Source organism: Camellia sinensis, chromosome 11 (genome assembly GCF_055761805.1).
Source record: "Camellia sinensis isolate YWXY chromosome 11, ASM5576180v1, whole genome shotgun sequence".
Lineage (NCBI taxonomy): Eukaryota > Viridiplantae > Streptophyta > Magnoliopsida > Ericales > Theaceae > Camellia > Camellia sinensis.
In genome coordinates, this window is record NC_138971.1 from 163,008,322 (window position 1) to 163,021,702 (window position 13,381).

The window sequence follows — 13,381 nt, forward strand, 5'->3', positions numbered from 1 at the left end:
AAGGCTCTGAGCAGACAGAAGTTCTCTGAGCCAAGCTAGGTCCTTCTTAGATGGACCCCATTGTCCTTTTCTTGAAAGAAAGAATCTTGTCGACCGACAAGAAAAAGGCAAAAAAAATCTGAGTGAAATCTAAGCAGTTTTGGCTCTCTCTATTTGGCAGCCTGTATAAGAAGTCCTTCATTGGCCCATATTTGAAGTGCGTCCATCCGAGCTAAGTTGACGTTTTTCTGTTTGAAATCTATGAAAGGGATATGCGGCAGCCACATTGGGGGGAAGATCCCTGGCCTACCGTACTATTTCACAGGAATATTGGTGGCCCCTCATGCAAGCCGACGTATAGAAGTATGTGCGAAAATGAGAGAAGTTCCAAAAGTTCGTCTACCAAATCCACCAGCCGGCCAGAGAACTTCTCCTTCTCACAAGCCCTTGGCCATTCGCAATGTGGGGCCTGGACATAGTGGGACCACTCCCAACTGCGCCAGGCAATCGCAAATTCTTCATTGTAGCAACCGATTACTTCACCAAATGGGTCGAAGCTGAGCCTCTGGAAACAATCAAGGAAAAAGATGTGAAGAAATTTGTCTGGTAGAATGTGATAACGTGGTTTGGGGTCCCCAAGGCTTTGATCTCTGACAATGGCACCCAATTTGATGGAAGACTGTTCAGAGGATTCTGCAAGGAGCTGAAGATAGAGTTCTACAACTCGACGCCGGCCTACCAACAATCGAATGGCCAAGTAGAAATATCAAATAAAACCATTCTGGATGGGTTGAAAAAGAGACTGGAAAAGGCCAAAGACAAGTGGACCGAGAAACTTCTAAATGTCCTCTGGGCCTACCGAACTATGCCAAGACGCTCAACCAGTGAGACACCATTCGCTTTGGCATATGGCATAGAGGCAGTCATCCTACTGGAGATTGGCATGCCCACCATCCGCAGCGAAAATTTTGAGCCAAACTTAAACGTCGAAGCCATTGCCGTAGAATTGGACCTTGCAGAAGAATGCCGAGAAAAGGCGCTGATCCATGTCGCAGCATACCAACAAGAACTGTCCAAAAAGTATAACAAAACAGTTCACTCCAGACAGTTCAAGGTCGGGGATTGGGTTCTGAGAAAGGTGATGGGTAATACTCTTGTGCCGGGCGAAGGGAAACTAGGGACAAACTGGAAATGGCCTTACAAGATAACCGGTCTGGCAGGTAAAGGGGCATACCATCTAGAGGACTTAAACGGCAAAGCTATACCCCGGCTATGGAACGCGACCAATCTGAAGTTGTATTATTTTTAGTTTCAATCTTTGATGTAATTTTTTACAAGGGACAAGTTTCCTCTCCATTTGCCAATGTAATTCTTTCAGTCACCGTGTGATTTTATGAAAGCTATATGTAATAGAAACGAATTACTGTACACAGAAAATTTGTCGTGGTTAATGGATTGCAATGAACAAGGGGCAACTATCTCCCAGCCAAGGTGTGTAGCTCTGCTTTTTCGCGCCCCCTTTCAGAAGTTCGAAATATGCCCTACAGTTCGAACTCCCGCGGTTCTGAATCTAATCTCATAAGTGCAATGTGAAATTGATAAACACCAAAGAGTCCAAATCCGGTAAATCTTTTGAAAAATCGATTTTGAATCAAATTGCCAAAAATGGATTGCTTTTTCAGATACAAAGTCGCCACCTAAATATTTTATTTTGGAAAAATTTAGGAAACCCATGACTTATGCCAAAGGCCATGTGTCCGTCATCACCAAGATTGTCTCGACTCGGGAACTTAGGTACGAGAGGGGAAGATCATGGATTGAGTACCCCAGCTCGCCCGTTCAATGATCGGCCTCTACTACTCATGATATGATTTTTATCAACATTATATACTCTTGTTTCGATTTATTAGGCTAGCATTTACTATGTGATGCGCACACGAGGTATAGACTAGTTTGCCGAATTAGAACAATTCAATTTCATGTTTGTTTTTCGAAAAGGGTGTGATGTTTCCACTTAACAAAGTGGGCTTAAAGTTTTTGAATTTGCCACTTGAAAAGGTGGGCTTAAACATACATTTATTGAATTATTCCAATTCAAGCAACAAGCCTTCATACACAAGCACTCAAACAGTTATAGCAAGTAAGTACTTAGCCTCATGGCAAGCATGCTAGTCACGACAGTCACTCAGACTCATGCAAGTATGCTAAAGCACTAAAAACTCATCTAGTACTCTAAGCCAAAAGAGAAACTAGTTAGAAAAATGCATGATTCCTAACTATGCAAGATGGCTAATGCAACGCATGCAAAAATGCAACTAAAATAGGCTCGGCTACTTAACATGTTATTTGCAACAATTTCATGGCATGCGTTTAAACACGTATTCAATGAGGTACTGAAGCGACAATGTAGTTTGAATGATGAGTCGAGCCCCGGTGCATGTAAGACAAATGAATGGATGCAAACATGCGATATGCTAATTGAAACGTGATGCTCCTAATCTAACCATAAAAAATGTATAAATAAAATGGAGAACGACGTGGGGTTGGAAGACATACATATTATTACATCACGCTCTCACGAAGGAGAGTCCGAATGAATAAACTAAGCTAACTAGATAACTAAGCTAATCTAATTAAGCTAATTATTACAAACCGAATAAAATAAACTGGCTAGGCTACTTAACTAATTATTACAACACTTGAATTAATTAACTAGTTAGCTAACTAATTAAAGAATTAAAACACAATTGCAATTAATAATTAAACTAAGCAATTAACTACTTTGCCCTGGGAAATGAGAGATGTGCATGCGCATGCTCGGATTCCACTCGAAAAGACCACTGTTTTGCTCCTGAATGCCTCTGTTTGCACAGTCGAACATTTCCAGAACAACTTTGCTTCACCTTACCAACACTCTGTTAAGATTTTCATAAGTGGCCAACCGGCCACTGGTAAGGATTGTTGGCCACCTGCCGGCTATGAAAGTGGCCTGCCGGTCATCAAAGGTGGTTTGCCGGCCATGGAAAGTGGCCTGCCGGCCACTAATGCACAAGTTCATCTTGCTGTAACAGAGGACAAATAGAGCATATATAGAGTATTTCAAGAGTTTGTTTGCACAACTCACCCCTCGTTTTCATGAACAAATCCAATAAGTTGTGAACTTAAGCCACAAACCACCAACTCAAGCAATTTCATTGCATGATGGCTTGTGACTCAAGATGTGCAAGCTCAATAAACACAAAACAAGACACAAAACTCCCCCATTTCATGAAAGATCAAGGAAAGAAGTTGACCTTGGAGACTTGGATCATTTCATCACTAGCAAGTATGAAATGGTCCAAGCTCCATGTGTTTAATTAACGTCCGATTGAACATACCAAGTTATTATCTTACTCAGTTTTAGTTCCAAGTTTAAATTACTCATTTTAATCTACCTACCATTCTTTAATCCAATTAAATCTAAAAGGTGAGATTAATTTCTCTAATGGAAAGAGGGCTCAAAACACAAGTTGCTCTGGGAATGAAAGAAGCATCATACTGTTGGTAATGAACCCCCTAAGGGATTAAACCATTAAGTATGAAACCTCAATTTTACACTTAGGCAAACAAGTGATTGGAAACCACTTTCAAAGCAAAATTAAAAGCCAAGAAAGGAGGGAGGTTGCAGAGATTATTAGTGCTGAAATTAAGTGTGAAAAGCACTAAAACAATGCAATCAACTCGAACAAGTGGTGTCTAAAGGCCTAAAACACCAAGCTTGTGAGGATTATTACACTAGAAGCATGCAAAACAAGACTCAAATGACTTAACCAACCCAAAACAGAGTTAAAATAGTCCAAATCAAAGGCTCAAACATGCTGGAATTAAGCTAAAACAGGCTAGAAAAATAAACTAACACATGGCACTAACTAGGCTAGTAAGCATGACACAAGGAGGGAAGGCTAACCCCTCCAAATTTGGACTTCAAAACATGATTTTCACCACTAAAAAAGCTCCGAAAATCAGTTTTTAAAAGCTTGAAAAAAGATAGTTTGGGTGGGAAACACAAGTGGAAAAGCCTTATAAAAAAGGTACAAAGAAGGGTGAACCACCCCCTACCTTAAATGGCCTAAAACCACAAATTTTGGCCCACAAATAATGAGTTTTTATAGCCCCAAAACAACCCCAAAACAGTGGGGAAAAGATAGAAAAACAAGTCCGCAAAGTAAGCTAATAAAGTAAATATTATACCTCTTGAAGAGAAGAGTAATTCCAAGTTACAAAACCAAGCAAGTACACCCTCTAGAGCTCAAACCAAGCCCAAGAACACTTCAGCTCAAAGATGAGAAGATTTGGTTAAGGATGCATAGGCAAAGGTTAAGGAATTCGAGGCTAAAGTGTAAAGAAATGCTAGAGAGAGAGAGAGAGAGAGAGAGAGAGAGAGTTGTAGAGAGAGGAAAATTTTTGAGTTTAAAATTTTCTAACCTTGCTACAAGAAAGAGAAGGTCTCTATATATAGAAAACATAAAATTTTCTCAAGGAGATCTAGCCCTACACGTGGGGATAGATGGGTGCACCTATGCAAACAACTGGCATAAAATATCTGCAAAATACACTGGTGGTCGGCAAGCCACATCAGTGAACGACAAACCAAAAGTGATGGCCGGCAGCCTCTAGGGAAGGCCGACAAGCCACCAGAGGTTGCAGGCTAGAAAGACCAAGGCCTGGTCCAAAAATGAGACAAAAAGGGTGCAAGGTTTGAAAGGCTCAAAGTTGTGGCATTCTGTTGAGGACTTCGAGCAATTAGCGAGCAAATACGTTTCTCATCGGGCGTGCATGAGAGGATGTCCAAGTCGTAAGGATTGTCAAAAATGGGGTGTCTACAGTTGCCCCTCTTTGACAGAACTTAGAGTCATGAAATGATGTGAGTGAATGTTAAAGCCTGAAGATGACCCATTTTGACAAGGCTGTAGGACTTGGGCAAACAAACAAAATGCAGATACAGTTGGTTGAACTCGAGGGTTGCTTACGTATCCCGTTGCAAGGAATCAAACCAGCGTAGTTCAGGGGCATGATGCAAATGATATGCAATGTAACGAATTAATATAAATGATATACAATGTAACGAAATAATCAAACCACAAGCAGTGCAAAACCACGTAAATACCATAAAGGGATGAAGATGCAAAATCAAACTACGTTTTATATAGAAAAGAAGTGGGCACAGCCAGACGACGCTTAACACAGGCTAAGTGCCTACATCCTTAATACTGGCCTCTGTGCAGCATAGATGTTTACACATAACAAATGTGACGCCTCAAATATTTTTTTTTTGAAACGTCATAAGATTTAAATAACAATAACTTGCTAGATAAAATTTTAACTACTAATTAGGAAATTTTAAATTCTTACATAGTCAAAGTCCAAAAACAAAATAAAACTGCAAGTTCACACACAACGTCACAACATAGTTAAATACTAATACAAGAAATGACAGGATTTTTTTTATTTTGATAAAATCTTGACTCTAAGTTAGCCAATGTTCGATATTAGCAGCAGCTCCAATTTCAGCCTCAGTCCCTTTCTCGACATAATCTGGCATGAAACGCCAGGGCAACAAAATATATGCCATGAGTTTTGCAACACAGTAAGAAAACATAACCAACCTACCATTCTTTTTTAGAGAAAATAATGAGATTATAAATACGAGATAATAATATAATTGTAAACATAAATTACAACCAATAAAATAATTCAAATAATTTTAATAACTTAAGTGACCCTTGAAATCTCGCCAAAGAGGTTTAACTTACCAACCACTAAGTCATGGCCACAGTTAATTTGAAACCCCCCCTTGGTCAAATATTCAAGAACTACCAAAGATACCCACGCCTGGAGTTATATACCCAAGTCGTGACATCCGTGGTCTGCCCCAAGGGAACGGTCTACCAGGGGTACAAAACTTCCCTGCGTGCCACCCGCACATCCACCCTTATTCTAAAACCAAATACCGATAAGGGTTCAAATAATCCTCGTGCCAACTTAGGGTTTCGCGACACAATTTACTTAAAAGTTATTAAAAACCAAGGCTCACCCTGAATAACCGGTATTAACCCTCTGTCAGTAACTTTATATATATACCATTAATTATTTCGGTTAATTTATATATTAAACACAAATTATTCAATTCTCAATCACCAATAATGTTATACCAACAAAAACAAAACTTCCAACATTATACATGTCGCACCAAAAATAATTCAATGTACAAAATTTAATAGACAATTAATTTAAACCATGGTATGAACATAATAACTTAGGTACAAGAAATAAACCATAATTACACACATGCAATTTTTTTGATTTACAAAATTAGACTAGCACAATATTAAATAACTCACAACACACACATACATGGATTACTAATTTATAATAGTTGATGGATTAGACCAACACAATATTGAAGTGATGATTTTATCTTCTCCAGAAAATTTCAGATGGTAACTTAGGTATTAAAAATTATAAATAAATTATTTACACAATCCTAAAATTCGTGCAATTGAACAGAATACTCAACAGGGATGTTTAGGTCACTTTTCAGAAAGAATTTCAGAAAAATAAGATGTAAATAATCCTGTAAAACTTTCAGCAATTTTTATGACACAGATTTGTCCCATTTCCTTACATTAATTTCATGCTTAAATTTATAGATCAAATCCATAATCTAAAAATTTATCATGAAATTAGACTTCTCAAATTTCATATTTTAGTTAAAAATTACCAGATTTGGTTTAGTATATAATTTTAAATAAAATTTCAAATACATAGTAAAATCTGCCTTACAATTCCAGATTTAGTTAAAACTTTGTATAAATTCGTAGAAAACTAAAAAATTGTTACCAAAATTCCTGGATGAACTAGACATTATTATCAACAACTTTTTAGAAGAAATAATCTTGAAATTTTGAGTATAAAATTGTCTAAAAATTCGAGCAAACTTTCTGGCAGATTCAAAACAGATTATTTTAACACAGTTTTAGATTTAGTTAAAAATTCTCATAAATTCGTAGAAAGTTCAAAAATTGTTTCCAAAATTTTTGGATGAACTAGACACCATTATCAACAATTTTGTAGAAGAAATCATCTCGGAATTTTGAGTATAAAATTATCTAAAAATTCGGGCAAACATTCTGGCAGATTCAAAACAGACAGATTATTTTCAATCTTCTCTTTAAATGTATAAACTACACATGCAAGTTTATTTCTTTACAATAATAGGATGATTTTAAGACTATCAATATCTTCAAACACTTGATATACACATCACAAAATTCCTACACATATATATAAAATTTCTATTTATGAGTAGTCATTTTAATCGCAAGGACATAATCTGAAAACTTCACTAATAAAAAGAAATGAGAGGGTTGAGAGGGTTTTCTTACTTAGTTGTAGAGTTGAAATTGAATAATGAAATGGTAGGAAAATATGCAACCTCAACCTCCTCCTCTTCTTCCACAAGAATTCCCTCTATTTTTTATTTATTTATTAGTCTTTGAATGAACACAGTGCGTATAAACACTGTGTGCGGTATGAAATTTATAGAGCCACTTCTCTGAGGCTCTCTCTCTCTCTCACACATTCTTTTCATTAATAAATCTATTCACTTTCTCCAAGTTCTAAGAAATATGGATTTTTCTAAATTCTAAGAAGGATGATGGGTTATGGTTCCCATACCACCATGCAAACAAGCAGGTGGCATTACCACGATAACTTCTTCTTCTTCTTCTTCTTCTTCTTCTTCTTCTTCTTTTTATTTTTATTTTTATTTTTTATAACTAATAATTCATAACAATAATTCTTGAATATCCACAAAATTTTTATTCTTAATAAGGTCTTTGTTAGTGATTGAATTGGGTTAATTTAAAACTAATTTTTTTACACTATTATATATTTTAGGTAGATTCTGAATAACATTAATTAATTAATTTATTTATTTATTTTCTTTTAAGAATAATTTAAATATAGGTTTTCACAATCTACCTTCGCAAAAAAAAATTTCGTCCTCGAAATTAATTCGTACCTTTAGACTCGAAATGTTGAGGGTAATTGGCACGCATCATATCTTCTCGCTCCCACGTTGACTCTTCCGTCCCACGATGTCTCCAGAGAACTCGAACCAACGATATAGTTTTACCTCGTAATTTCTTCTAGCGACGATCTAAAATTTTGACAAGCTTTTCTTCAAATGTCACGTCTTCATCAAGGTTAATTTCCTCCCAATTGATGATGTGAGAAGAGTGTGGCTCGTATTTCCGTAGCATAGAGACGTGGAAAACATTATGTACTCCAACCAGTTGAGGCGGTAGAGCCAAATGGTACGCCACTTCTCCTATTTTGTCCAAAATTTCGAAAGGCCCAATGAAGCGAGGTGACAACTTTCCCTTCTTTCTGAAACGAACAACTCGACGAGGCTGTGTTTTCAGAAACACATGATCTCCAACTTTAAATGCTAAAGGTCATCTCCTTTGATCTGCATAGCTTTTCTGCCTACTCTGAGCGGTCTCGAGCCTTTTCCTAATTAGTTTCACCTTCTCGGTAGTTTCTTGAACTAACTCTGGCCCTAAAAAGGGTGTTTCTCCGACTTCTGTCCAATATTTTGGTGATCGGCAAGGCCATCCGTACAAGGCTTCATATAGTGCCATACCAATACTTGCTTGAAAACTGTTATTGTAAGAGAATTCGACTAGTGGTAAGTGTTTCTCCCAACTATCTTTAAAGTCCATCACACAAGCTCAAAGCATGTCTTCTAAAGTCAGAATTGTTCTTTCTGATTGACCGTCAGTTTGAGGGTGAAAAGCTGTACTAAAACACAACTCTGTACCCAAGGCTTTTTGCAGACTTTGCCAAAATTATGACGTAAAACGAGAATCATGATCTGACACTATTGAGACTGGTACTCCGTGCAATTTAATGATTTCTCGAATAAATAATCGACTTAAAGATTCGAGTGTGCCTGCTGGTCCTATTGGTAGGAAATGTGTCGTCTTAGTTAATCAATCAACCACTACCCAAATGGCATTATGGCCTTACGACAACTGGGGTAATCCCGTTACAAAATCTATTGTTATGTGTTCCCATTTCCACTTAGGTCAATGTAAAGGTTGGAGTTTCCCTGCCGACTTTTGATGTTCTGCCTTCACTTGCTGACAGGTCAAGCACTTAGATACGAATTGAGCAACGTCCTTCTTGATTCCACTCCACCAATACTGTCGCTTAAGATCCTGGTACATCTTATTTCCTCCCGGATGAACCGCAAAAACTGAATGGTGAAATTCTTTAAGTACTTCGTCTCTTAATTGTTCGATGTTTGGCACAAAAATTCTACCTAAATACCTTAAACTACCATCTTGATTAAGCGTCCAATCCAGTGAAGATTCCCCAGACACTAATCGGGCCTTGATGAAGTCGGTCTCCTGATTAAATCTTTGGGCTTCCAGCACTTTGGTAAGAAGTTGGGGTGTTGTAACTATTGTAAACAACCTACCCTTCCCATTCTGAGTCTCTAGTTGTAACTTAAACCCATTCATGGTGCTTATCAATTCCCATTCTTTAATTGATATGTTGGCTACAATCTCTCTTGTCTTTCGACTTAGTGCATCTGCTATAACATTAGCCTTCTCGGGATGATAAGACAAGGTGAATTGGTAATCTTCAAGGTACTCTATCCAGCGTCTCTGCCTCATGTTCAAATCTCTTTGTGTGAACAAGTACTTCAAGCTTTTGTGATCGGTAAATATCTCAAATTTTTCGCCATAAAGGTAATGTCGCCAAGTCTTATGTGCATAGACCACAACCGCCAACTCCAGATCGTGAGTAGGATAATTTTTCTCATGATTCCTCAATTGTCTTGATCCGTAAGCTACTACCTTCCCATTTTGCATTAACACACTGCCTAACCCTTCTTTAGAGGCATCACAATAAACAGTGTACCCAACGTCACGTTCGGGTATGATTAATATAGGAGCGCTTGTCAGTCTTTTCTTGAGTTCTTGAAATGACTGCTCACACGTTTCGTTCCATTCAAACTTTACACCTTTTTGCGTTAGGCGTGTCATCAGCTTGGCTAATTTGGAGAAATCTTGAATGAATCTCCTATAATAACCTGCTAATCCCAAGAAACTACAAATCTCAAACGTATTTTTAGGTTGTTTCCACCCCATTACTGTTTCTACTTTAGCAGGATCCACTGATATTCCTGATTCAGACACAACATGACCTAAGAATTTTACTTCCCTCAACCAAAAGTCACATTTGCTAGCTTTAGCATATAATTGGTTCTCTCTTAGAATTTGCAAAACGGTTCTCAGATGTTGCACGTGATCTTCCTCCGATCATGAGTATATCAAAATATCGTCAATGAATACTACCACAAATTGGTCCAAATAGGGGGTAAAAATTTTGTTCATTAAACTCATGAATACCCCAGGCGCATTCATCAAACCAAATGGCATTACCACAAACTCATAGTGGCCATAACGGGTTCGAAACACAGTTTTGGGTATATCTTCTCCTTTGACACGAAGTTGGTGATATCCCGACCTAAGGTCAATTTTGGAAAAACATTTTGAACCTCTTAATTAATCGAACAAGTCATCAATTCTGGGTAAGGGATATCGATTTTTAATGGTGACTCGATTTAGTTGTCGATAATCGACGCACAATCTTAAGGTTCCATCCTTCTTCTTCGCGAATAATGCCGGCGCTCCCCAAGGGGACGTACTTGGTCTGATGAACTTCTTACTCAACAGTTCTTGTAACTGCTCCTTTAATTCTCGAAGTTTGGCTGGCGCCATACGATGTGGTCCTATTGAAATTGGTGAAGCCCTAGGTTGAAACTCGATCATGAAATCTACGTCTCGTTTTGGGGGTAATCCCGGTAATTCATCAGGGAAAACGTCAGCGTACTCACACACCACATGGGGTAATTCCGGATCCTTTCGATTTTCGTCTTCCAAAATTAAACTTGCCAACCATCCAGTTAGTTGGTCATGCCACCGTGACTTGCGACATGTTGGAGTTAGAAAATCTTGTCTATCTCCTTTAAATTGAACTTTCGTGCCATTAAGGGAGGATGTTGTCACTGTCTTACGGTAACAATCAATAATGGCTGGATGAACTGACAACCAGTCCATTCCTAGGATGACGTCAAAATCAGACATATCCATCACCCTTAGATTACATATCAAATATGAACCGGTGATTTCTAGTTCACAAGACTTACATACTAGATTTACTCGGGTTTGGCCTCCTAAAGGTGAAGCAACACTTATAGCCATCTCTAACGTTTTGGGTTCCAAACCCAAACTTGACACACATGCAGTAGATATAAAAGAATGCGAAGCTCTGGAATCGAACAATACTTTAACCCAAGAATTCATAAGGATTAACATACCTTGAATTACTGCTGGGTTACCAACATCCTCTTCTCCTTGGAGAGCATACATTCTTCCTACTGCCTGTTGGGTAGTCCCTCTTGGTTTCTTTCCATTTCCAGCTTTTTGTGGTTGTGTTCTTGGTCGGCCTACATTCCTAGAGGCTTGTGGCTGCCCCTTATTGGCCTGAGTATTTTGAGTAGGCTTAGAACCTTGCCCTGGCTGGCATTTGTTGTATTGTTGTGCCCCTCACTGATCCGTAAAATACTCCCCACCCTGAGGACACTCACTTCGATGATGCCCTTGCTGACCGCATCTGAAACACTTTCCTTTCCACTCATTTACAAAGTTTCCTCCTTGCTGGTTTCCTCGATTCTGTCTTTGTTGCTGCTGCAACCCTTCGGCATAAGGTGCTAGCGCAGGATGGTCTCTGGTGTTGTGGACTGGGCCTCCTCCGCGTGGTTGGTTGTTGTTCCTTGATCGCTGATTTCGAATGCGTTCGGAATCCGCCAACTCCCGTTCCACAATTAAAGCTTGATCCACCATTTGAGCATAGGTGAAAAGTTGCACTGCGATCAATGTTCCTCTAATGTCTGTGTCAAAGTCCCATTCAAATCACCTAACCTTATCCTCTTCATTTGCTACTATGGCTAAAGCGTGCCGTGAAAGAGCTTCAAAACAATTCACATATTGAGCGACTGACATTTTTCTTTGTTTTAGTTGGAGGAACTCTTGAATCATTTCTTGTCTTAGTGAGTTAGGAAAATACTTTTCCATGAACAGATCTTCGAACTGTCTCCAAGTTAATGTCTCTACTTGTCGAGTACTTTTGATCATTTCCAACCAATGATCTGCTTCCCCTTCCATTTGAAATGCCGCCATGGTCACTCTATCTTATTCATTTCGGATGTCGGAAGTATCTAGTAACTTCTTAATTTGTCTTAACCAAGCTTCAGCTTCATGGGGGTTTGATCCACCAAGGAATTTGTGGGGACGTAGCTTTTCAAATTTTGCTATCATTTCCGATTTGTTTTGATCTTGGTTTCGGGGTGGTATATTGCCTACCCTATCAGCAATTGCGCGTAAAATTCGCGTGACATCGCTATCAGACACTCCATCACCATTGTCGTTGTTATTATTTCTTGTTCGTCCAGCCATTCTACATGATGGGATTTTTTTTTTTCCTTTAGTAATTCGTGATTTGTTCATTTATTTATTATTATCATTATTATTATTATTATTATTATTATTATTATTATTATTATTATTATTATTATGTGCAAGGATAGAAAAAAAAACTTCATTAATTAGATTAGATAAGCTACAATTAGCAAAATACAAATAAACAAAGGAAAAGATTAAATAACATACTACGGGCAAAAGATAGTCCCTACATTCCGAGTTAACTCCTACACTCACAATTCTAAACTAGGCAATTTTTACATGTGAGCATATAAAACAATCGGTTAGCCTAGTTTATAATTCCCTTAAGACCCCTTAAAATAGCCAAGGAAAGTCTCTCCATACAAGGGCTTTCGGCTCCCATGTGGCTTGGAAAAGCCCCATGAATCGCCACAGCACCCTCACGAAGATAGCAGTTTTGCACACACGATGCCCTAACAGCTGCACCGGCTCTTCCCGATAGGTCCTCCAGTCCCTGAAGTCCACTGACCCATCTCTCCTCACAATTTTGCTTGGGTCGGGCATGATACACTGAAGGCTCCAAAAGTCAAAAAGGTCACCCACCCTATCGGTGAAACCATCCAGGAAGGGGCCTAATTGATATACCCAGGGAGTCTTTTGTCTTAGAATCTGGATAAGTCCGATATAGGTACCCACCCAACTCTCAGCTTTCTAAGCACAACCTCCTAGGGGATAAAGTCTAACATATACAAAAGAGCCAATCTGTAACCCGTTTCGCACATCCCAACCCTCAAACGTGGCTCCTACATCTCCAGTGCTCTCCTCGGTATTGCCTTCTAGAGACT

General features: G+C 38.5%; 1 protein-coding gene across 1 annotated transcript; it reads right to left on the reverse strand.

The window, feature by feature from the left end:
• Positions 1–10,598: 10,598 nt before the first annotated feature.
• LOC145802832 (uncharacterized) lies at positions 10,599–11,465 on the reverse strand. Its single transcript, XM_082895622.1, has one exon. It carries the CDS (start codon positions 11,463–11,465, stop codon positions 10,599–10,601), a length of 867 nt encoding a protein of 288 aa, XP_082751748.1.
• Positions 11,466–13,381: the final 1,916 nt, after the last annotated feature.

Bases quoted from the DNA above. Each gene is read 5' to 3' on its own strand.
- LOC145802832 (XM_082895622.1), bottom strand. From the start codon at position 11,465: ATGTATGCTCTCCAAGGAGAAGAGGATGTTGGTAACCCAGCAGTAATT.